General features: G+C 44.7%; 2 protein-coding genes across 3 annotated transcripts in view; both read left to right on the top strand.

Moving 5' to 3' along the window:
• BTK (Bruton tyrosine kinase) overlaps positions 1–17,753 on the top strand; it is a 41,473-nt gene extending 23,720 nt beyond the window's left edge. For both annotated transcript variants that reach the window (XM_004590136.3, XM_058658400.1), the window contains exons 6-19: positions 5,690–5,818; positions 6,133–6,200; positions 7,656–7,840; positions 8,243–8,305; positions 8,897–8,951; positions 9,226–9,305; positions 9,445–9,572; positions 10,230–10,304; positions 10,856–11,027; positions 11,562–11,778; positions 13,424–13,488; positions 14,629–14,747; positions 15,270–15,427; positions 17,257–17,753. In XM_004590136.3, the coding sequence (XP_004590193.1) occupies positions 5,690–5,818; positions 6,133–6,200; positions 7,656–7,840; positions 8,243–8,305; positions 8,897–8,951; positions 9,226–9,305; positions 9,445–9,572; positions 10,230–10,304; positions 10,856–11,027; positions 11,562–11,778; positions 13,424–13,488; positions 14,629–14,747; positions 15,270–15,427; positions 17,257–17,328 (1,586 nt within the window). In that variant the 3' untranslated portion in view covers positions 17,329–17,753. The remainder of the gene's footprint in view (positions 1–5,689; positions 5,819–6,132; positions 6,201–7,655; positions 7,841–8,242; positions 8,306–8,896; positions 8,952–9,225; positions 9,306–9,444; positions 9,573–10,229; positions 10,305–10,855; positions 11,028–11,561; positions 11,779–13,423; positions 13,489–14,628; positions 14,748–15,269; positions 15,428–17,256) is intronic.
• A 701-nt stretch (positions 17,754–18,454) lies between these two features.
• TIMM8A (translocase of inner mitochondrial membrane 8A) lies at positions 18,455–20,500 on the top strand. Its single transcript, XM_004590135.3, has 2 exons — positions 18,455–18,670; positions 20,109–20,500. Exons 1-2 carry the CDS (start codon positions 18,539–18,541, stop codon positions 20,268–20,270), a joined length of 294 nt encoding a protein of 97 aa, XP_004590192.1. The 5' UTR covers positions 18,455–18,538; the 3' UTR covers positions 20,271–20,500.
• Positions 20,501–24,580: the final 4,080 nt, after the last annotated feature.

Raw genomic sequence — 24,580 nt, 5'->3', positions numbered from 1 at the left:
TCCCATGTTAACTTATGTTGATTATGCACTGCCATTAAGTTTGTCAGCTAAGTAAAATGATAACAAACCAGAAAAGCAAAAACAAATAGAAACACCACTCTTCAGCTGTGGCAGCAGTGTAAGTTGAGAGTATAGCTAAATAGTTTTGCCTTCTCTTCCCTTATTTTTCACTGAAGGTGATTTTCATCCAGTTATTCCACCTGAGTATGTGTCTTGCTGAATCTACTCAGGAAGACAAAAGGAGCCACAAAGTAGGCACCTTCCAAAACATTGCATTTCTGGGAGGTTTAGATTCAAGCCCTAAGAAGCCAGGACATCTGCAGGTGCCAGTGGTGCCAGCAGTGCCAGCAGTGCCAGTAGTGAGCTATTCTGGAGCCATACAATCCCATTCTCATGATGGTATCCGATTTTGTGGTAAAATTCATCAATTGTAAATCACTAAAATGAAAAGGAGACCACATCGAGATACTGGCTACATCTGGTGATATTGAGTATGAAGGGGCAGAGCCCTCTCAGGTGCTGGAGCTGAGTAGGTAACATGGTATAGACAAGTATGGTTTGCTGTATACCTTAAATCTGTGCACATTATTAGGTATAAGTTATACTTCAATTTTTTTATTTTTTTTAAAGATTTATTCATTTTATTATAGCCAGATATACACAGAGGAGGAGAGACAGGAAGATCTTCCATCCGTTGTTTCACTCCCCAAGTGAGCCGCAACAGGCCGATGCGCGCCGATCCGAAGCCGGGAACCTGGAACCTCTTCCGGGTCTCCCACGCAGGTGCAGGGTCCCAAGGCATTGGGCCGTCCTCAACTGCCTTCCCAGGCCACAAGCAGGGAGCTGGATGGGAAGTGGAGCTGCCGGGATTAGAACCGGCGCCCATATGGGATCCCGGGGCTTTCAAGGCGAGGACTTTAGCCGCTAGGCCACCAGGCCCCTATACTTCAATTTTTTAAAGATTTATCTTTTTATTGGAAAGGCAGATAAGCAGAGAGGAGAGACAGAAAGATCTTCCAGCTACTGGTTCACTCCCCAAGTGACAGCAACGGCCAGAGCTAAGCCAATCCACAGCCAGGAGCCAGGAGCCTCTTCTGAGTTTTCCAAGCTGGTGCAGGATATCAAGACTTTGAGCCATCCTCCACTGCTTTCCCACGCCACAATCAGGAGCTATATGGGAAATGGAGCAGCCAGGACACCAAACAGTACCCATATGAAATTGTAGCATGTGCAAGGCAAGGATTTAGCCACTGAGCCATTGTGCCAGACCCTATACCTCAATTTTTAAAATAGGGCCTCAGATACCTCTTGTCTAGCTATCACATTTTTTCTCTTTTTAAAGGTTCATTTATTTTTATTTAAGAGGCAGCTATACAGAGAGAGACAGAGAGAAAAATTTTTCATCAGCTGTTTCACTCTCCAAACATTTGCAATGGCCAGAGGTGAGCTGTTCTGAGGCCAGGAGCCTGGAGCCTCCTTGGGGGTCTCCTACATGGGTGCAAGGGCCCGAGGATTTCAGCCATCTTGAACTACTTTCTTATGCCATAAGCAGGGAGCTGGATGGGAAGTGGAGTAGCCAGAACTCAAATAGGCACCCATATGAGATGGCAGCACCAAAGATGGAGGCCCAGCCTACTGTGCCACAGTGCCAGCCCTTCATCCTTGAGTCAACTCAGACTTTGCAATAAGCAAGTTGCCTGACAAAACAACAGCTGACATTAGGTAGAATGCCTCATGCAAATCTGAAACACTTTGAGACATTATCCTGATAAACTTGCATGGTAGAGACCAACCCATGAAATGCTCGGAGAACATGACAAATCATTAGTGCCTCCCAGACAGAGCTGGCCCTGTGCATTGGTGAAGCAACTTGTCTCCTCTAACCCTCCCACTTGGACACCCTGCTTTTGCAATCCTCTCCGAATTAGCTGGAAATACCAGCTCTGGAGTAAATAACGAAAGAAGGCATGTCATCCTCAATGCATTTCTTAAGAGGTAGAAAATATTTGGGGATGCAGGGAGGGTTCTGAATGAGTATGCTGGAGGTTGGAAGGGCAAGAAGCTTTCCTCCCCTCACTAATGTATTCATACAGATGAGTTGATCAGAGCCAGCTATGGACTGGCAGCCAGAGGACCCTTGAGGTTTCAGATTCCTGAGCAAAGGGGAGTGGCATGGGGGTAGGAGGCAAAGGTGGAGGTAGTGGCAGCAGGCATTTCAGTTAGGGAAGGGCAGTAGTGACATTGTCCAGATCATCAGTACCTAGTATAATAAACGGCAGACAGATCTGTGTTGGATCTTATTATTGCCTTCAGGTTCTCCAGAGGCAGGCATTTGGCTTATTGGCAGTGTCTCAGATAGGACATCCACACTCCATATCGGACTGAGTGGGTTCAAGTCCCAGCTCCTGTGTCAAGTTGCCACCCTGGGAGGCACTCTACAAGGTCTTAAGTAGTTGAGTCCCTGTCAACCACGGAGACCAGATTGAGTTTTCACTCCTAATTTTGGCTTCAGTTACTTTTAGAAGTGAATCTGCCAATGGAAACCACTATGCCCTTACCCTTTGGTCCCCATCTCTGTTCCTCTCAGTTTTTTTTTAAACCAGAAGTTCTCTGTAGGCAACATAGCCACTTTATAGCCCACATCATATCTGAACAGCTCCTATCACCCTGCGAACAGTAATGGCGAAGAGGAGTGCTGGGAAAGTGGGAAAAAAGCTAAGAACAGGGGAGGGTGGTTATAAGTCTTCAAGTCGACATCAAGGAAAGTATCAAAATATAACTTTTTAAAAGACAGTACTTTAGCGTATTTAATGTTCTCGCTTCTTGGCCGTGTAGTCTGTTTAGTGTAAACTATACCTGTAGTCTATTTAGAGTAAACTAGTCCTCTCCCAATGTTATGTGAAGAGGACTGTGACTAGCAAGTTCTGAAGTGTCACCAGTGGCTGGCTTGCCACAGTCCCTTTTTGCCAGCAGAGTAATGAATTAGCATTTAGAGGGATGAAAAGTAAACATAGTAAAAGAAAAGTTCATTGCAGTACACTCCAAGGGAAGACCAGGCTCGGGGAGAGCGTGTGGCACGCTGCTTCTCTACTCTGGGGCTTTGTCCTTCGACTATGAGGGACTTTGATAATGGGGCACTGTGGCTCTCTTTGTGATTGAGAGCTGGCAGTGGCATACTTTTGGGCTCTCTATACATGTGGCTGCAAACCAGACTTCTCTGTTTAGCCTTGCAAGCTGAATGCCACACAGAGATGACACCAACAGAAAATCCACCCAGCAGGCAGAGCAAGCCAGGCAGCATTTTGGGGCCTGTAACACTTGGTTGGTGGGTGAGACCAGCAGGGGATTCAGCCCAGGGCTCCAGGTCCAAGATCCTGATGGACATGAGCTGCACCTGGGCTGGGTTCACCTAGTTTAGCAAGTGAAATTGCAATGTGGACTGTCTTGGGTGGAACTCGACAGAGAGCAGCATCCTTGGATTGATCCCTGGAGTCTTGCCTCTTCCCAGATGCTCACATCTAATTATCTACCCAAAAAAAGGACTTGAGCTGTTTTCTATGGTTGAAAGCTTTTGCTTTTGTTTTCATCTTAGTTGTTTACAGTTTTGTGGGAAGCTTAGCAGTAACCACTGAAATACCCCTGTGCTCAAATGTGCATGTTCTCAGCCCCGCCTGGGTCTCTGTCATGGTGTTTACTATGGTCAGCTGTTACACTATCTTTGTTTCTCCCAGTATCTTTTTTTTCTTTTAGATACAAAAATTTGTTTTGAAAGAGTTAGAGAGATAGAGAAAGAGAGATATAGCTTGCATCTGCTGATTCATTCCCCAGATGGCCACATTGGCTAGAGCTGGACCAGGCCAAAAGCAGGTGCCAGGAACTTCAGCTTGGTCTCCCATGTAGGTGGTAGGAGCCCAAGCAATTGGGCCATTTTACGCTGTTTTTCCCAGGGCATTAGTAGGAAGCTGGATCTAAAATGGAGCATCCAGGACACAAGCTGGTGTGCAAACAGACTGCAGGCTCTGCAGGCAGTGGGCAACTTTACCTACTACATCGCTGGATGACTTTTCTCATTCACTGAGTGATGGTAATAGTGCTACTAAGTTCCTCCTAGCTGCAATCTACTCTTTGCAAAGTGCGTTGGCTTTTGGGAGCTATTTTGAGGCTCTTGACAGTGTGAAGGAAATGAAACTGCTGCCTTTATCTCTGCCAACAGGCTCAGCCCAGCTCAGGGATCCTAGAAAGATTGGACAAAATCACCTTCATTCCCCAACCCCCCCGGCTCAAGTCTGTTGACTGTTCTATGAATATAAGAGCCCAACACAGAAGTTCTCATTAAGGCATATATTCCTAAAAGATCACTCAGGGAACAACAAAATGGCTATGTTAAAAGCTGGTAGGGGCTCGGCGGCGTGGCCTAGTGGCTAAGGTCCTTGCCTTGATCCCATATGGCCACTGGTTCTAATCCCGGCAGCTCCACTTCCTCTCTGTCTCTCCTCCTCTCAGTATATCTGACTTTGTAATAAAAATAAAATAAATCTTTAAAAAAAAAAAAAAAAAGCTGGTAGTTGGGGCGGGCATAGTGGTTCAGTAGGTTAAGCTGATGCTTGGAATACCTGCATCACATATTGGAGTTCCAGCTTGTGTCCTGGCTACTCTGTGATTCCCATCTAGCTTCCCACTAATACATTCTGGGAGGCATCATGTGATGGTCCAAGGAGATCTCTCCCTGCCATCTATATGGGAGACCCAGCCAGATGGAATTCTGGCCTCCTGGCTTCCATCTGGCCTGAACCTAGCTGTTTGCAAGCATTTGGGAAGGAAAGCAATGCATGAAAGATATCTCTCCACTCTCTGTCTCTGTCCATCTCTACATGTGTATGCCTTCCAAGTAGATGAAAATAAATAAATAAGCATTTTCTTTTTTTAAAGTTGGGGTAAAGGGCAGACATTTGGCACAATAGGTAAGTCTCAGAGTGCCCAAGTTTGTGCTCAGGCTCCACTCACCTTTAAGCTTATTACTACTGTGCACCCAGAGAGGCAACAGGTGATGATCCAAGCAGCTGATCTTTGCCACTCATGTGGGACACCTACATTGAGTTCCAGGCCCCTAACTTCAGCTTAGCTCAGTCATGATTGTTGCAAGGATTTGGGGAGTGAAATGGCAGATGGGAGATTCGCTCGCTCGCTCGCTTTCACCCTTTCTTTCTCTCAGTGTGTGTGTGTGTGTGTGTGTGTGTGTGTGTGTGTGTGTACGCATGCAGTCTGGTTTTCACTGCCTTTTAAATAAAATAAATTAAAATAAATAAAGTAAAATGGAAAATAAAAAGAGTGAGAATTTGGCTTGAGCACACTGTTTCCCTTATCTGGAAAACAAACACTATCATCAACACCTGCCTTGCAGAAAGATTACAATGACTACCGGTAAAATATAGATAATTTTTCTGTTGGCCTCTAGAGTCATCAGATACTTTTCTCTTGTGGGTCAGAGATGACAGACCACTAGAGAACCACACAGGAAGTGTCCAATGCCAGGGCTCAGGCAAGTAGGCTCATCATGTGAGCCAGCTGGTTCTGTGGTATGCTTTCTTGCAAGAGGGACAGTTCTTTGAAGCTTACCACATCAGAGGGTGGAAAGATGCAAACAGTGGGTTCCCTGTGTCACTCATGATCTCTCTCTTCTCTTCTACAGTAATCCGGTACAACAGTGATCTGGTACAGAAATATCACCCTTGCTTCTGGATCGATGGGCAATACCTGTGCTGCTCTCAGACAGCCAAAAATGCCATGGGCTGCCAAATTTTGGAGAACAGGAATGGAAGTAAGAGATCTGATCAGTACAACTTCTTCCTCCTTTCATTCTCTCACCCTAGGGGTGGCCAAACCCAGGAACAATGTAGAAGGTTGTACATTTTGGTCACTGCACCAATGGGCCTGAAGAGACGATTAGTAGGAATGGAAATCTAGTTGGTAATTTGTTCTCCAAGCCAGTGACTTGAGGGACTGTGTGAACCCAGACACATTTTCCTATCTTGCCTAAAGGTGCTGTGTATGACAGCAAAGTCTTCGAGGAAGTCTGTTCCTTGGAGCCTTCCTAAAATTTATTGCATGTCATCACTGACTTCTGTGTTGCAGGCTTAAAACCTGGGAGTTCTCACAGAAAGACGAAGAAACCTCTGCCACCAACACCAGAGGAGGACCAGGTATAAAGCGAAACAGGGCACTGCTAGCATTTAAATGGAAATTTCCAACCAAACCATGAAAACACATCAGAGTCCCAGAATTCCACTACCACTAGGCAGTGTTGATATTGTTGCACAGAACATTCCTTCTTCTAATTAGAACTTTCTCTTCAGTGGAAAGAGAGAGGGCTACTAAGTAGTTTTTGGCAGTCATGGAATTCATTCACCTGTTTAAAATAAACGTAACTAAAAAAAATATTTATTTATTTTTATTGCAAAGTCAGATATACAGAGAGGAGGAAAGACAGAGAGAAAGATCTTCCGTCCAATGATTCACTTCCCAAGAGGCTGCAACAGCTAGAGCTGAGTTGATCCAAAGCCAGGAGCCTCCTCCGGGTCTCCCACATGGGTGCAGGGTCCCAAAGCTTTGGACCATCCTCGACTGCTTTCCCAGGCCACAAGTGGGGAGTGGAGTTGCTGGGATTAGAACCGGCACCCATATGGAATCCCAGTACACGTAAGGCGAGGACTTTAGCTGCTAGGTTACCGTGCCGGGCCCAAAAAGCCTAACTTCTAAAAGTACTTTCACTATAAAGTTGAAAGAATTTGACTCTGTAAATTCATACACACAATGTTTTTTTTAAAGATTTATTTTTATTGGAAAGGTGGATATACAGAGAGGAGAGGCAGAGAGGAAGATCCTCCATCCAATGGTTCACTCCCCAAGTGGCCACAATGGCTGGATCTGAGCTAGTCCAAAGCCAGGAGCCAGGAGCTTTCTCTGGGTCTCCCATGCGGGTGCAGTTTCCCAAACCTTTGGGCTGTCCTTGACTGCATTCCCAGGCCACAGGCAGGGAGCTGGGTGGGAAGCAGGGCTGCCGGGATTAGAACCAGCACCCATATGGGATCCTGGCGCATTCAAAGTGAGGACTTTAGCCGTAAGGCTATCGTGCTGGGCCCCATACACACAATGTTTTGATTCTACTGCTATCATTTATTTTTAGACTTGATTTGGAGAATTTCTTCCTGATTTTTCTTATATATCATAAGGAAATAAGGCAGGTATTATTCTACTAATTTCACAAAGAGGTAAACCAAGTTTCAGCCAGTTATTAGTTCTACCTCCTAGTTAAGAGCTGAGCACATTTCCTAAGGTTGCCGTACGTGGTTTTTGCACAGAGAGCTTCAGAGACTGATGCCTGGGTCCCACTTCCGGAGATTATGATATAACTGGCATGTGCGAAATTGCCTAGACTTTGGCACTGTTAGACTCTCTCCAGGTGATCTTCATGTGCACCTCCAGTGTTGAGAACACCTGGGTTAGTGCTTAAAGATGATATTGAAGGAATGTGGAATAAATCTTTTATTATGTTTGATTTGAGCTAGAATGGGGTCACTAGTAAGCTGGAGAGTCAGGAGAGGACAGTGCTTAATATATAGCCCCCTCCTTTGTTTTTTCTCCTAACTACTATGCAGATCTTGAAAAAGCCACTGCCTCCCGAGCCAACAGCAATACCGGTCACAAGTGAGCTGAAAAAGGTGGTAGCCCTTTATGATTACATGCCAATGAATGCAAATGACTTACAGCTGCACAAGGGCGAGGAGTATTTTATCCTGGAGGAGAGCAACTTACCATGGTGGCGAGCACGAGATAAAAATGGGTGAGTCCATGCCAGCCCTTCTTGAGCTTTGCACCTGCCCATTCCACACACATGCCAAGTGCTGCAGCATAGAATTCTGCTCAATATCCTAATCAGAGCATTTTTTCTCACACCAAAGAGAATATGTTGTAATTCTATATATGTATGTAATTCTATATATGGCTGGTCCCCCTTTCCTGAGGTTCCACTGTAGTGCGTGGATAATCAGGGCAACACATGCAGAAGCTGTACACTTCACTGGCCTAACCATCCACGGTCAAAAGGGTCGTCTTTGAAGAGAAAAGTGATTGGCATGCTTCCATGTGGAATTGGTTCTGAACTCAGATATGTGAACATATGAGAACCTGTTTTCCCCGAGGTCAGGCACGTGCTGGATGATCTGTCACATTGTCTCCTTTACAGGCAAGAAGGTTACATTCCTAGTAACTATGTCACCGAAGCAGAAGACTCCATAGAAATGTATGAGTGAGTATGCTTGTGCTTAAATGCACAATTGTCCAAGAGTAACATAAGAGAATATGTAATTTTCTATGCTTTCAACAAAATTTTTTAATTTTCAAGATATATACTAAAACTAGTGCCAACTGGATCAAATGATGCCAGCACGCCAAGTTTGTTTCTATGTCTAACCTTCATCCTAAACACCCTTTGCTTATGAGAATTGGGGAAATCACCATGCACTCAAACCCAGAAGAATCACATTCAGAACAAACTGTTGACAACCTGATGGGAAACAAGTGAAAGATGGAAAGGGCCAAACTTCCACCATTGTCCTCTTTCACCTGATCATGGGCTGTCTTTGAGTGTTCTGGTCCCTCATCTCTTCCCTGAAACCCCTACTGTCTGCTTTTGCCCTCTGTTCCCCATTCCCATTGGTCTGCAGTGCCAACCTGGGTTTGGGAAAGGGACACTGTGTGCTGCACATTGGAAAGATACTCAAGGAATAATTTGAGAACAGTGACTGAATTCCTAGCAGAGACCAACTCTGGAGGGTACTTGGACCTCTGAACTATCCTCAACAGAGCCCAGATCCACTCAAGCTCTCTCCCCCTACAGGTGGTATTCCAAACACATGACTCGGAGTCAAGCTGAACAACTGCTCAAGCAAGAGGTAAGTGCATAACCACAAGCTAATGGCATTCTCCTTGCATGGTGAGTGAGTTTCCTGGATGGAGAGTCTGCTCTGCAATCCATGTTTAGGCTAGGTGCCATCACCTAGGGTACCAATCCCACTTTGCAGTATTAAAAGCAGTGCAGCCACAGCTCACATGTGGAACTTGGCAGTAAAACAATAAACTGTTTCTATTTTGTCTCAGGATTGCGCAGGTGGGATGCAGATGTGGATGCACTTTCTTCTACAGTCAGCTTAGTTTTTATTGTTTCAGGGAAAAGAAGGAGGTTTCATTGTCAGAGACTCCAGCAAGGCTGGAAAATACACTGTGTCTGTGTTTGCCAAGTCTACAGGGTAAGTACTGCTGTTCCAGGACAGGGGTGCCCCTCCCACTTCCTCTAGTGTTTGAACTCAAAACTCCCATCTCCCATTCACACCTTGGGTCCTGCTCCCCCTTGTTCCTGAGGCAGTGACTTAGTATCAACTTTTTCAGGGACCCTCAAGGAGTGATACGCCATTATGTTGTGTGTTCCACACCTCAGAGCCAGTATTACCTGGCAGAGAAGCACCTTTTCAGCACCATTCCTGAGCTCATTAACTACCATCAGCATAACTCTGCAGGTGAGTACCAGGGGCAGCTGAGAAGAAGGGTTAACACCAGGAGGTACAATTCAAGACAAAGTGTCAAGGAGAACATACCTTACAGGGCAGCTGAATGAGCTCTGAACCCTCATAAAGTCAGGTAGAACTCTCATCAAGAGGTGATCAAAGGCCAACATTATACCCAAATGGGGACTAACTTCTTACTGATGCCCAATGCTAAGGAAAGATGCAGAGGAGATTGAGTGCCTACTGTGTAATCAGCAAGTCCCTCTGTTCTAAAGGAGAATGCAGGAAAATTCACAGTCAAGATTTTTGCCCTCAGAGAAATACACATTAGCCAATATCCTTTCTAAGTCATGTACAAATGCTACAGCCTGGCATCATATGTGGGGAAAGCTTCATTGAGAAGGTGGGATGTGAGTTAAGTCCGGGCTGGAAGATGTGAATATATTTGGTTGGGATGGGGTGTATTTCAATAGTGTTTTATTGTCTTGTCTCCGAAAGCTGTTTTGCGCGAGGAGAAACTTCCAGGAAAAGGTGGGTTTGTAAAGATCTCCTCGGATTTAAAATGTCCTATAAGGATGCATCCCAGAAGTGAGAGGTTTTAAGTTAAGTGAGGATGTGAGAACATACGATTCTGTATGTTGCATCAACAGCACAATCTCTTTGTTACAGGACTCATATCCAGGCTCAAATATCCAGTGTCTCAAAAAAACAAGAATGCACCTTCCACTGCAGGCCTGGGCTATGGTAACTTTTAATTTCTCTGGGGTAAAGTGGGAACTCACCAGTTGCAAAGCCTACCTTTGAAAACCTTGCCTTAGCAAGAGTCCTTAAGCTGCACTTGTTTTACAGCAGCTGCCTCTAGGGAGGTTGACAAAATCAAGCAAAGGTTATTTAATAATTTTCTCCCTCTACTGGCTCTTACTGGCACTGCAAAAATGTTGGATTCAGAAAGGGATTCTTTGTTGATGAGGGACTTTTTATCTTTTGTTTTTAATAGTAGTAGATATTTTCAGTACCATGCCTGAGTTTATTAACTAGAAGCATCAAAAGAATCATAAATGTATTTATAGAGGTTTTCTAGTCTGTCTTAATATTTTATGACCAACTTGTAAATAAAATTCCTGGATTTCTCCAACCAGTATCTGCATCCTTGAGATTTACTGGAGCAAAGATGAATAAGTATTCCCCAGAATTTCTTTTTTTTTATTACTTTGCCTATTTCTACCTAAGAATTCTTCTGTATGATAGGAATTGCATTTACATGAACCCCAAGAATCACACTAAGACTTTTTTAGGATCGTGGGAAATCGATCCAAAGGACCTGACGTTCTTGAAGGAGCTGGGGACTGGACAATTTGGGGTAGTGAAGTATGGGAAATGGAGAGGCCAATATGATGTGGCCATCAAGATGATCAAAGAAGGTTCTATGTCTGAGGATGAGTTCATTGAAGAAGCCAAAGTTATGATGTGAGTTACAGCTCAAATTCAACTCTCAATGCAATTGTTGGACTTTTGGAATTACCAGGACAAGACATGGTGGTTTAAGGTGACTTATGAGATTTGGGACCGGGCAGTGAGGTCAACTTTTGATTGGTGGGTGTCCTAACTGCTGAGATAATCGTGTGTGTGTGTGTGTGTGTGTGTGTGTGTGTGATATTGATTGAGAATAGTGTTGATCATGGGTATGTATATCTCAATAGCATTTGCTGGTAAATGTAGCCAATAGGAGTTTCAAAAGAAAAAAGAAAAACTGATTCTAATTTATCCTGGTGTTCTTTTACCCCCAAGTTTTTTTCCTGTTTGATTGACAGATTACAAATCCCTGCTTATCCCCACATCTTGGGCACTTTGGGAGTTTAGGTGGGAAGGAGGAAGCTAAATTCACTATTATGATTGCTTACTGGGTGCTCTATTTCTAGGCCAATCCCTTTCCCCACCTTGCCCCTTTCTAACTAATATACAGAACTGAAATGAAGGACTGGTTCCTTGCCTCTCCCATAGGAATCTTTCCCATGAGAAACTGGTGCAGTTGTACGGTGTCTGCACCAAGCAGCGCCCCATCTTCATCATCACTGAGTACATGGCTAATGGCTGCCTCCTAAACTACTTGAGAGAGATGCGCACTCGCTTCCAGAGTCAGCAGCTGTTGGAGATGTGCAAGGATGTCTGTGAAGCCATGGAATACCTGGAGTCAAAGCAGTTCCTTCATCGAGATCTGGTGGGACCTCAAGAGTACTAGCCTTGGGCCCAAGGTCTGAGGGGTGGAGGTGGCAGTGGAGGATACAGCATACACTGTCCAGGAGGGTGGCTGCTGCTGGCACTTTGGTTTTTCCACAAAACACTAATTTAAGCATGCCATTACCCCAGTGGTGAGCCAATCATTTGCAGGCTAAATCTGTGTAGTCAGCGAGGGTGGGAGTGAGAGCAGCACCAGGGAGAAGTGGCAGAGTTGCTTGGTGGTCAATCTGGACACGGAGAAGGCAACCTTGTGCTTCCCAATGGGAATATTTCTGGCACGGAGCATCATTTAGTTACAATGGGTATCATGAACTGGAGGCCTGAGGGTATATTTAGCTTATTTTTTTTAAAAAAAAAAAAGTGTTATTATAATTAACAAGCAATTAAAATGAAATCTTTTAAGTTTCACATTTTAAAAATACCCTGACACTGGAACTTGGGTCTCTGTTATCCCACAGCATTGCTCATGGTCATCTGGAGCTGAGCAGTAGCCGCCTATTTCCTTTTTTTAGTTTTTTTTTTTTAATTTTCATTAGAAAGGCTGATCAGATTTATAGAGAAGGAGAGACAAAGAGCTTCCATCCATTGTTGTTTCCCACGTGGTCACAATGGCCAGAGCTGAGCCAATCCAAAGCAAGGAGCCAGAAGCTTGTTCCTGGTCTCCCATGAGGGTGCAGGGCCGCAAGGCTTTGGACCATCCTGCATTGCTTCCCCAGGCCAGAAGCAGGGAGCTGGATGGGAAATGAAACAGTTAGGACATGAACCAGTGCCTATATGAGATCCCGATGCTTGCAAGGCTAGGATTTAGCCATTGAGCCATTGCGCCAGGCCCAGTAGCTGCTTTCTTTAAACCACACATTGTGGCTCAGGCACGGTAGCCTAGTGGCTAAAATCCTTGCCTTGCACGCTGGGATCCCATATAGACACCAGTGTGTGTCCCGGCTGTTCTACTTCCCATCCAGCTCCCTGCTTGTGGCCTGGGAAAGCAGTAGAGGATGGCCCAAAGCCTTGGAACCCTGCACACATGTAAGAGACTTGGAAGAAGCTCCTCGCTCCTGGCTTCAAATCTGTTCTCTTCCAGTCATTGCAGCCACTTGGGGAATGAATCAATGCACGAAAGATCTTCCTCTCTGTCTCTCCTCCTCTCTGTATATCTGACTTTCCAATAAAGATAAATAAATCTTTTATTTAAAAAAAGAGAGGCATTGTGCCCTCATTTCCGTCAATCTTCACCCAACCCATTTAACTTTCACTCTGCATGTCTGGCTAGCTCCTGAAGGAGGGTTTTTTTTTGTTGTTGTTGTTGTTTTCCAGCCAAGCTAATGCCTCACTGGCAGAAAACTAGAAAACAAAATAAAGCCACCTCTGTCTCTTAATTCGCTCAGCCTTTTAGTGAAGGAATTGCCCATGTGAATGAATTCATTCTGCTCAGGACTAGTTAGATTCACAGAGTAGCCTGCTTTACACACGGCAGAAATACAACAGTTTTCAGCTGTCAGTCCTGAGGAGGGGGGAAGTTGAAGGGAATTGAGGCATGCCTGGTTTCTTTCTGCCAGAGAGCAAGATTTGTGTCTTTGACCTGGGTGCCAGGGACAGAATCTCACTAGGTTTCTGTTGCACTGCAGGCAGCTCGAAACTGTTTGGTAAATGACCAAGGCGTTGTGAAAGTATCTGACTTCGGTCTGTCCAGGTGAGGGCACCTTATTCATTTTTCCCTTAAAAAGTAAAAATAGTGCAGTGTGAGCAGGAGTGGTATCCTTTTGTTGTAGTTCAACTTTCTAATCATTTTTTTTCTCATTCTAGTGTTTCCCACCATCACTTTTGTGCCTTTCATTTCACTGAATAAAGCCACTTCATCTTACTATTTTTCTTTCCGCTCCTATCTCCCTTTCTCCTCACCCCTTTTTTTAAAGACTAATTTTATTTTTATTTGAAAGGCATAGTCAGAGAGAGAGAGAGGAGAGACAGACAGAGATCCTCCATCCACTAGTTCATTGCCCAAATGGCCTCAGTGGCGGGACCTGGGCCAATCCAAAACTGGGAGCCAAGAGCTTCCTCCAGGTCTCCACATGGATATAGGGACCAACAGACTTGGACCATCTTCCATGCTTTCCCAGGTTGTAAATAGAGAGAAGTGGAGCATCCAAGATATGAACTGGGTGCCCATTTAGGATGCTGGTGCCGTGGACAGAGGCTTTTTCTACTAAGCCATGACACCACTCACCCCTTCATTTGAAGTGATTTCTACAGTTCTCTACATCTTGATTTGTAAATCCTGTTGATTTTACTCCATCCTTCCTCCTTCTTTCTTAATATAATCCCCAGGAAGAAGGAAGTACATATTAGATTTAATTTGACCTATCATTCTTATAACTATATTTTCAGTTAGGAAAACTAAATCAGAAATAAAAGTTGAGCAGCAGGTGTTGAGTGCAGTCAAGATGCCACTTGGGATGCCCACGTCCCATAATCGAGTGGGATTGAGTTCCAGCTCTAATCTCAATTCCAGCTTCTGGGCTCCTACTTCATCCAGGCCCAGACTTGAACTGTTGCAGGCATTTGGGAGAGTGAACCAGAGGACTGAAGATCTCTGTCTGTCTCTCTGTTTCTTTGCCTTTCAAATAAAAGAAAATCTATAGAAGATTTACAAAGGAAAAAAATGGAAATTTTGGTACATGTAACATTTATAAAAGATACCATTTGACCAACAGAGCCTCTTGAGAAAGCTCTTAAGTGTATTATATGCATAGCTCTGTACTGTGTCGAGAAGAGGTAAACAAATAGTAAGCTCTCTAAATCCTACTGCTAAGAAGTCTCCAATTCTTTGCAGGTATGTCCTGGATGATGAATATACAAGCTCAGTAGGGTCTAAGTTTCCAGTGCGGTGGTCTCCACCAGAAGTTCTTATGTATAGCAAGTTCAGCAGCAAATCTGACATTTGGGCTTTTGGTAAGTGGGCAAGATTGTGCAGATCACACAGGTCACAGGAAGAAGAATCCAAAGGGGGAAATTCCCACTTTGCAATGACACAGAGAGGTTGTTCTTATTTTCAGTCATCTAACTACAGGAGCATTTGTTGTGTGTCAGGCACCACAAGGGCTTCTGAGGGTAAAAGCAGTCAACTGGACATGAACTCTACTTTCTTAGAACTTGACAATATACTGAGGGAAACAAACAATTCATTCAGTATGCAACAGCTTCTGCATCCTGAGTATGTACCAGGCACTCTGCCAGTCCCTGTAACTACAAAGACAAATACGATGCCTTCTCCCTTCTACAAGAGTTAATGGTCTGCTGTAGCTCTGATCACCATCCAGTGTGATCAGGACCACAGCAGAAGATTAGACAAAATGCAGAAAGGCCAGAGAGGGGAATCAGCTGATCTCTGAGGTTGATTAAGGAATACAGGAATTCTTACTACCCAAACAGACTACAAAGTGATTTAATACCTTTTTCTTTTTCATTTTCTAGGGGTTTTGATGTGGGAGATCTACTCCCTGGGCAAGATGCCTTATGAAAGATTTACGAACAGTGAGACCGCTGAGCACATTACCCAAGGCCTGCGTCTCTACAGGCCTCATCTGGCTTCCGAAAGGGTGTACACCATCATGTACAGCTGCTGGCATGAGGCAAGTGTCTCGGTGTGACCTATTACGTCTTCCTTGAACTGACTTTCCCATACACTTTTCCCAGCTCTCCATAGCTGCCCACTTGCCGGGAACAGACTGATAGTGTCACCATTTTCTGACTCTGGCCTGTCCTTCAATTCCCCAGTGGAAAAGCTCTCCCAAGTCCAGCTGGTGGTCACTAGAGTATCCGCAGTAGACCGCAACAACAATTGAGCATTAGGGAAAGGTCAGGGAAATGGGGTGTGTGTGTGTGTGTGTCCCCATGTCACCTAGCCCATGTAGGCAGTCAGAGACCCTCAGACAAGTGCCTGAACATCACAAAAGAAAGAAAAGTCATTAAAGTCGGTGTTCACCCCTTTGGCCCTCTCTCCCACTTTACTAGCTGCCATTTTACAGCTGTGGTCTTAAATGAGATTTCTTTTAAATATATCCTAAGGTTTCAAAGGGAATTGAAGCGGGCAGATTTGCTTTTGCTTCTTAATATGGTGACATTTAAAAAATAATGAGCCAGTGCCACTACTAGTACTAAAACACTCGGCTCCTCTCACCTTGGGTTCTTCACAAGGTGCATTTGTTGCTCAGTAGCTCCTCGACAACCTTCAATTGGCAGCCTAAATCTCTAGTGGAAATAAATGCTCAACTTTTAGTTTTGTCCTTCCAGAAGCAGGAAAAGATGGTATCTAACATAGTGCTGCAGATGGAGGCTTTACTCACTATGCCAGAGCTCTGGCCTCAAAGAACTCTTAAAAAATAAAATTTACTTGGGAAGCGGTGTTAAGCCTAGCAGTTAAGATGCCTATATCCCTTGTCCTGGTCCTGGCTCCTGACACCAGTTTCTCATCAATGGAACTCTGGGAGATCAGACTCAGGTAATTGAGTTTATGCCCACCTGTGAGACCCGTATTGCATCGCCAGTTTCTGGTGCCTGGCTCTGGCCTTGGCACAGTCCTGACCATTGCAGGCATTTAGATCAATGAACCAGCCGACATATTTTTTTCTCCCTCCCTTCCTCCCATCAACAAATAGGCATCTAAAACAAAACAAAACATAACTACAAAACAATGACAACAACAACAACAAAAAAAACCACTGCAAATTACTGGGCCTCTTTCCCAGAAATTGTGATAAGGTATGTATAAATAGTGGAATCCATGTATCAGATTTTAAACTTCCCAGGAAGTTCTGATACTCAACCAGTTTTGAGATCCAAAGCAGCAAGAAATTGATACCCTGTTGATACCCTGTTGAGACCATTGTGGCATGAATGCTTCCTGAATCATTAAATACCTCAGGGGCTCATGCAACCTGTCTGTCAGAAAAAGCCTTGGTCTAGATGTTCCATATTGGTAACAGAAAGTCCTGGGTGCTCAGGATCCCTGCCCAGGAGTGCATCCTGTGGCTTTTTCACTTTGATTTTGCATTAAAAGAAACCACATTTGAACACAAGCTACACATGGTTCTAAGATTTCTGTTCTGTCAACCGTTTCCATTTAAACTTGTTTGGTAGCTGTTTGTCCTTGCAGGTTCTAAAATAACAATGTATCGTGATTATGTTTTGTACTTACTCAGTTTGCATCCATATGTATGCCAGCTTACTTTACATATTGTTTTTATCATATGAATAACATTGAGATACTCAAGCTGGAAAGGGCCCAAAGACTTTAGGGAGAGCTGCCACTTCTCTTACACTCAGTCTGGCAATCAGTGGATGCACTATGCTCTTGGGCATAGAGTATACGCATAGTCAATTGTTTCTTCCTACTCAGCGCATTTCCCTGGAATTCTGGATTCTAGCTACTGTATAACACTTCATTTTTCTTTGCCTTTAGAAAGCAGATGAACGTCCCACTTTCAAAATTCTCCTGAGCAACATTCTCGATGTCATGGATGAAGAATCCTGAGCTCGCTAATAAGCTTCTTGATTCCACTCCTTGCTTCTACCAGCCTCACCTGCCCTGAGGAAATCCCGGGTTCACAGGTTCTGGAGCCTTCGTGCTTCCACTAACTACACCAAGCCCCCACCTCCCTTCTGCATCTAGGAATGCCACTCTGCTTTGGCACCCTGGGATAGTGCCTTCTGTGCAGAGGTCCAGGCGTCTTTGTGCCTCGGATTACCCCCAAGAGAGAAAATTGCCCAAAATAGTATTAAGACACACTGAATTTGGGGATGGAGACATTTGAGAAGAGGGAGGGAGGGAAGTACACAAAGAGACCAATAGCTCTTTGGAGGTACATTTGATCTTGGGAAGGGGAGCGCAGAATTTTTCGAAGATGAAACTGTGTCATAAAATGGGAGGGGGTCGTTTTATACAATAAAATTACTGGAAAGCTGTGTGTGTGTGTGTGTGTGTGAAGGTCTCTGGTATTTCGTTGAATCATGCAGCTTGGCTGGAAGTGCTGTCTCAATACTGCCGATAACTGCTGTGTGCCATTCATAAGACACACTCCTACACTGACAACTCAGCAGGCTCCTCGGCTTTTAACTTCTTTGATTCCACTGGAACTAGTTCAAGCCTCCCTCGGAATCAGAGACGAATTCATAAGCCAAGGCATTGCCTGGTACTTAGTAGCCATACCATAGTGTCTCAATGAATTTGGGAACTGCGGACACTCTGCCAGAACCTCATTTGCATTCTCCAGGATAGGAAAAGAAGCCAACCACAACGGCCCAGGATGGCCAAAAAACAAACTGAGCACAACCCCAGCCGCGGGGCAAGCGCGGGCCAATTTGGAAGCTGGTAGGGGTGGAGCTACGAGGCAGGAGCGGAAGCGGTCACGCGGCTAAGAAGGCACTTTCTCTGCCCTCCCCCCCCCCTTTTTTTTCTGCTCGAAGTAATGTTTCTATAGCCCCTCGGCGCTGGACTGCACGCTCTGAGCCCTCGGGAGTCGGCGCAGAGCTGCGTGAAGGGCGGCCGGCGGGCCGAGAAGCCGAGCGCCAGCGCCCAGGCCCCAGAAGGCGGCGGGGCTGACCCGTGCCCGCCTTGCGCCGACGCAGTGAGCTCATGGGGCGGGCCCCAGGGCTAGGGGTTGTGGTTCCGCTTCCGTCGCTGAGACACGTGAAGGTCGGAGAGTTGGTGCGGAGTCCGTCTGGGCACGCGTGATCGCGCCGGGATGGATTCCTCCTCGTCTTCCTCCGCGGCGGGCTTGAGTGCTGTGGACCCGCAGTTGCAGCATTTCATCGAGGTGGAGACCCAGAAGCAGCGCTTCCAGCAACTGGTGCACCAGATGACTGAACTTTGTTGGGTGAGGATCCTGGGGCTGGGAGGTGGACTGTATAGCCTTTCTCCTTCTGCCCTTGCCCCGTAGGGCTCGCTGTGGTGTCGGGATCTGGGAAGCAAGGTAGACCCAACTGCACCTTTTAGCTTTCTCAGAGGACAGGTGATTCCACTTCTCCAGGCAGTGTCACTTTGAATCTCACCTTACTTGGTACAGAGAATTGGGGCAAAGAGAAGTCTTAAGGCACTGTCCCATCCAACACTTTCAGGCACCTGATGTTGAAGCTGCCTAGGTCGGTCACCAAGGTTAATGGAGAGAGCTCCCTTCATCCCCACAGTGCTGAAATTCTTCTCTTTGGGACCCTGAGTCCTAGAGAGTCAGGGAATCTACTATTGCTGGGGTCTTTCAGAATGACATGGATCGTTCTGTTGCTTTAACCCTCCGCAGAGAGAAACGAGTCGCTCCAGCCCACTAACTAGAAACGTGGCTTAATCGCTTCTAACATACACCCAGACTTGCCCTCCTGTTGGGTTGTTGTGTAATACCTAGCTGTTTTGGGTCTGAAAGTTGAGGCACTGAGTCTGCTCTCTGAGGAGACTTTGGCAAAAGGGTAGAAGGCATTTTCAGCTTGAGATCAAGGTGTGCTGGTTGCCCAGGACAGCATAATATGCCCCCCTTAACAAATGAAGTTCTCAGAATTTAGAGGCTGAGGACGACCCTCCTTGGAATTGGAGGTTGGGAGGCACAAAATTATGAGCAAACTGCATTCGAACCGCTTAACCTGAACTGTATACAGTCATCAGTTTCCATAGTTCATTTCCTGTAAACTTGTGGTACTGCTGGACTATGACCCACACCAAATGCCTGTTTACCTGTGGTCTGTCTTGGACCAGAGTGCTTTTTTGTTTGTTTGTTTGTTTGTTTTTGTTTTTACTCTGATTTTTTATATTGAGCAGAAGAGAGTGTGGTTAAGGGCTCCCTTAGGAATCTGTAAGCTATATGTCCTTTAGGAAAAGGGATACATTTTTTTTTCCATTCATCCTGAGGACTCAGGAAGCTTGGACTTGGGTCCACAAGGTTACAGAATCTAAGGTAACTGATTTTCCTCTTTGGTAGGCTTTATAGTATCTTGCTGTAATGACTTTTCATCCATTTATTCTATAGTTAAAAACAGTTAATTGCTATAACTTTGGGTGAAGTATCCCTCTTTCTGAAATACTAACAAAAGGCTATTCAATAGGGTGGTTGTGAATATTCAATGTAAGGTTGTAGAACATGGCTCCGTACTAGGTAATCTGCCAAGTGTGAACTTCTTAACCTATCAGTATTATTTTGGGGTAAAGTTTTTGCTCTAAGCAACAAGAACTTAACCTTCCGTCCCCTGCCCCCTGCCTTCCTCCCCCCCACCCTCTGCCTTCCCTCTACCCCAAGTTCCCTTTGTGATTCTGTATCTTGTCCTGAACAGGAGAAATGCATGGACAAGCCTGGGCCAAAGTTGGACAGTCGGGCCGAGGCCTGTTTTGTGAACTGCGTTGAGCGCTTCATTGATACAAGCCAATTCATCTTGAACCGACTGGAACAGACCCAAAAATCCAAGCCAGTCTTTTCAGAAAGCCTTTCTGACTGACCTCAGCATTATCTCTTTGAAAAAGGAAGGTAGTTCAAGACACGAAGAACAACTGATGGGCTATTGGCTATATGGCAGTGGGGCATTGGTTCCCACCTTTTGTCACTCTTGGGACATCCTGCCATCTGAAAATGAACAAGGACCAATTATTTTATGTGCAGGATTTGGAGGTCATACTTGTATTTGGTTCTGTGTTTTAATCTGGTGGAAATCATTGACAGATGAATGAATCAGATGTGTATTTCTATATATATGGGGGGTATGGTTTTCTCAAGGTCTCCTTAACTGCTTCCTGTGATTTGATGGTGGGACCACGTAGAGATCTCTTATTTGTGTGGATTCATTTCAGATTTCTGCAGAGATCTTTGTGTCTCTCAGAAAGGGCAGCAACAGGAGAAGAATAACCTGGCACTTATTTCCTTATCTGGTGTCTGACTGTTAATGCTGCAAAATATGCAGCACACTTGGGATTTAGAGATTCCCTCCCTCCCCTGTACTGTGATTTACTTAAATATCTGTATTAAAATGTGGTCTCAAGGCAGTATAGAATTCTAAACAGTGACCAGAATTTTCATCACTAGATTGCCACTATGAAGAAGTTAACTTACCCTGTATTTCAGGGTACCAAAAACTCAAGATGTGTCAAAAACTCAACAGCAATTTCAGGTAGAGGTGCATGCCTAATGTTAATCAGTATAGATTTCAATTACTTAATTCTTTTAATCGCTGAAATAAAAAGCTTCTACAAGATTTAACTCTGCGATTAAGAAAGATTTATATTCTGGTTATCATCTGCATCCTGCAGAGATTTAGTATAGACTGATATAGTTAAAAGTACCTGCTCCGGTACAAAACTCCAAAGGTGACAAAGAGAACCTTGAGATGAGATAGGAAGGGAAGGAATTGTGTGCCGACAGCCAAGGCTCTGCATGTGGTATGCGGTTGTAATGATAGAATTTCTCGGCTTGTACACCAAACACTAGTAAATTGGAGCACACACAAAGAATGGAGCTACTTGTTGGATCCACTGGTGTAAATCTGTGAAATTTGGGCAGATGTACATTTTCAGAGCCTTTAGTTCCTGTTTTAGCTTTTCTCCCATATAAGGTACTACAAGGAGGTTTCCAAAATTGTGATTTAAACAATTCAGGGGCCACTATTGTGGTGCATTATGTTAAGCTGCTTCCTGTGATGTCAATATTTCATATGAGTACACGTTTGAGTCCCACCTGCTCCACTTGTGATGGAGTTCCCTCGCTAATGCACCTGGGAAGGCAGCAGTTGATAACCCAAAAGCTTGGGTCCCTGCCACCCATATGGGAGACCTGGATGGAGTTCTAGGCTCTTAGGGCAATTTGGGATTGAACCAGGAGATGGAACATCTCTTTCTCTGTCTATCCCTCTCCTTTTCTGTAATTCTACCTTTCAAACACTCTAGAAAAATTTAACCAAAGGCTAAGTGCATTCTCTGCTCCAGACATTGTTTTAGTTATAGTAATTCAGCGGTGCATAAAACCAAAATCCCCTCCCTTGAAAAACTTATGTTCTAGCTAAAGAAAATATACACCTAGATATGTCAGTGTCTTAAGTGCCATGGAGAAAAGGCAGAGTAGGGATGTTAAGATTAGCAAGACAATTTTTTTTAATGATTTGAGAGGTGGAGTTAGGAGAGACAGGGAGATCTTCCATTCACCAACTTCCCAAATAGCCATAACAGCCAGAGCTGAGCTGTTCCAAAATTGGAAGCCAAGAGCTTCCAATTGGGTGTAGGGTCCCAAAGGCTTTGACCATCTACTGCCCTTCAAGGCCATAAACAGGAAGCTGGATTAGAAGTGGAACAGCCAGGGCCCATATGGGGTGCTAGAGCCATGGACAGAAACCTAGCTTACTATGCCACAATACCCAGGGCCCTATTTTAAATAAGATGGTTAGATAAAGCATTCTTGAAAAGGTGGTATTTCTGCAGAGTCTAGGAAGTACTAAGTGGCCAAGCCTTGTGGCATGCTGGGAGAACATTCTAGCAGAGATCACTTCATAATATGATGAATAGGCAGGTCAGTGGAGTAAGGAGAATGATTAAAAAAACAAAGTCAGAAAAATGCCTGAGATAGGTGAGAGCTGCTGGCATGCTGTGCACTGATCAGAGAGGGTATTGTAGACTGTTCTAAGAACTTTTGGCTTTTTAGTAAGCAAGATAGGGAGTCACTGAGGGATTTAGCAATTGAGTTATGTAATAACAGGTTTAGCAGTTTTCCACTGTTCTTTGGAAGCATGCACATGGTGAAAGCAGCTATAGTGGTAGTAACAACGAGAGCATTTTGACCGCTAGGAGAAGTCAGACATATACCTTGTGTCTGTATGTGATTGTTTTCAGCCTTTAAGGTGTTCATGTAAAGCCTGAAGTCACAGGATTTTTTTTTCCTTCTTAATCTTTTTTATATTAGTTAATTTTTTTAAAGATTTTGTTTATTTTTATTGGAAATGCAGATATACACAAAGAAGGAGACTCAAAGATCTTCCACGTAGCCGCAACAGCTGGAGCTGAGCCAGTCCAGAGCCAGGAGCTTCTATAGGATCTCCCATGCTGGTGTAGGGTCCCAAGACTTTGGACCACCCTCGACTGCTTTCCCAGGCCACAAGCAAAGAACTAGATGGGAAGTAGAATAGCCAGGACATGGTGTCCATGTGGGATCCCAGCACATGCAAGGCAAGGACGTTAGCCACTAGGCTACTGCATCAGGCCCTATACTATTTACTGTTAATATTACATCATTATTCCTTCTTGTTCATTTAATATTCTAAGTGTACAAACTTAAATGCTTTACAGTGTTGCTATTTGCTTAGTTAATGTTTAGTAGAAAAGAAGGTTCCTACAATATAGGCTACTTAAACATTCATGGAAAATGAAATTAAAAGATATATTTATTTATTTTTATTGGAATGGAAGATTTCCAGAGAGAAGGAGAGACAGATCTTCCGTACACTGGTTCACTTGCTACATGGCCCCAACGGTCGAAGCTGAGCCAATCCAAAGCCAGGAGTTGGGAGCTTCCTCCAGGTCTCCCACGTGGGTGCAGGGTCCTAAGATTCTGGGCCATCCTCCACTGCTTTCCCAGGCTACAAACAGGGAATTGGATGGGAAGTGGAGCAGCCGGGAGCAAACTGGCACCCATATGGTATCTCAGTGATTGCAAGGTGAGGATTTAGCTACTGAACCATCCTGCCACGTCCAGATTGGTGTATTTTAGTGAACACAACTCTTGAACCATGCATGCGTAGTTTTTTCACAATACACATTTGACCTCTCATATTCATGAACTTCAAAATTTTTTGCATACCCAAGTTTTTTAATTCCAATTTCCCATGAACTTCCTGAAATCCTCTGATGTATTTGAGCACTTAGTGGTTAAAAAAAGGTCACTCTTCATGGAAGTGAATACTGAGGACCTGGAAACATCCAAGGTCTTGTTCAGGTAGTTAATTTGAATGTTGAATAGGAATCACAAAACAGCTCAAGATTCTGTAGGCAAGGGATGGATTTTTGTCTGACGTTTGTAGAACTGCTGCCTCAAGGCAGTGCCTAAACCTTTGACACCTGATGGAGAATGAGTCAGCAGAAAAGCAAAATGGCTCCCAAAAATGCAATACCTGGGGCTGCTGTTGTGGTACAGGAAGTTAAGCTGCTGCTTGAGATACCCACGTCCCATATATCCCAGCTACTCTGTGCTTCCAACCCAGCTCTTTGCTGATGCACTTGGGAGACAGTGGATTATGGCTCATGTGCTTGGGTTCCTGCTATCCATGTGGGAAACCTGGTTGGCATGTTCTTGGGGCTTTTGTCCCGAAAGACGGGCAACCAAATGAGGCAGGAGGCGGGAAGGTTTTATGGAAAACAGACTATCAAAAAGAGGGAGTGGGGGCCTGGCTACATAGCCTGGAGGCTAAAGTTCTTGCCTTGTACACACCGGGATCCCATATGAGTGCTGGTTCTAATCCCGGCAGCCTCACTGCACGTCAAGCTCCCTGCTTGTGACCTGGGAAAGCAGTCGAGGACAGCCCAAAGCCTTGGGACCCTGCACCCATGTGGGAGACCTGGAAAAGGGTGTAAGCTCCTGTCTCTGGATCAGCACAGCTCCAGCCGTTGTGACCACTTGAGGAATGAATCATCAGAAGATTTTCCTCTCTGTCTCTCCTCCACTTTCTGTATATCTGACTTTCCAATAAAAAATAAAATATTTTGTTTAAAAGGGGGAGAGGGGGAGGAGTGCTGAGCCCCTCCTTCCCCATCCCCGTGACAGTTTTTTCTTTGA

Source organism: Ochotona princeps, chromosome X (genome assembly GCF_030435755.1).
Source record: "Ochotona princeps isolate mOchPri1 chromosome X, mOchPri1.hap1, whole genome shotgun sequence".
Classification (NCBI taxonomy): Eukaryota; Metazoa; Chordata; class Mammalia; order Lagomorpha; family Ochotonidae; genus Ochotona; species Ochotona princeps.
Note: the sequence above shows the minus strand (reverse complement) of the source record. Positions and strands in the feature narration are given on the sequence as shown.

Bases quoted from the DNA above. Each gene is read 5' to 3' on its own strand.
- TIMM8A (XM_004590135.3), top strand. From the start codon at position 18,539: ATGGATTCCTCCTCGTCTTCCTCCGCGGCGGGCTTGAGTGCTGTGGAC. The intron at 18,671-20,108 runs GTGAGGATCCTG...TGTCCTGAACAG, and splicing joins AGATGACTGAACTTTGTTGG to GAGAAATGCATGGACAAGCC.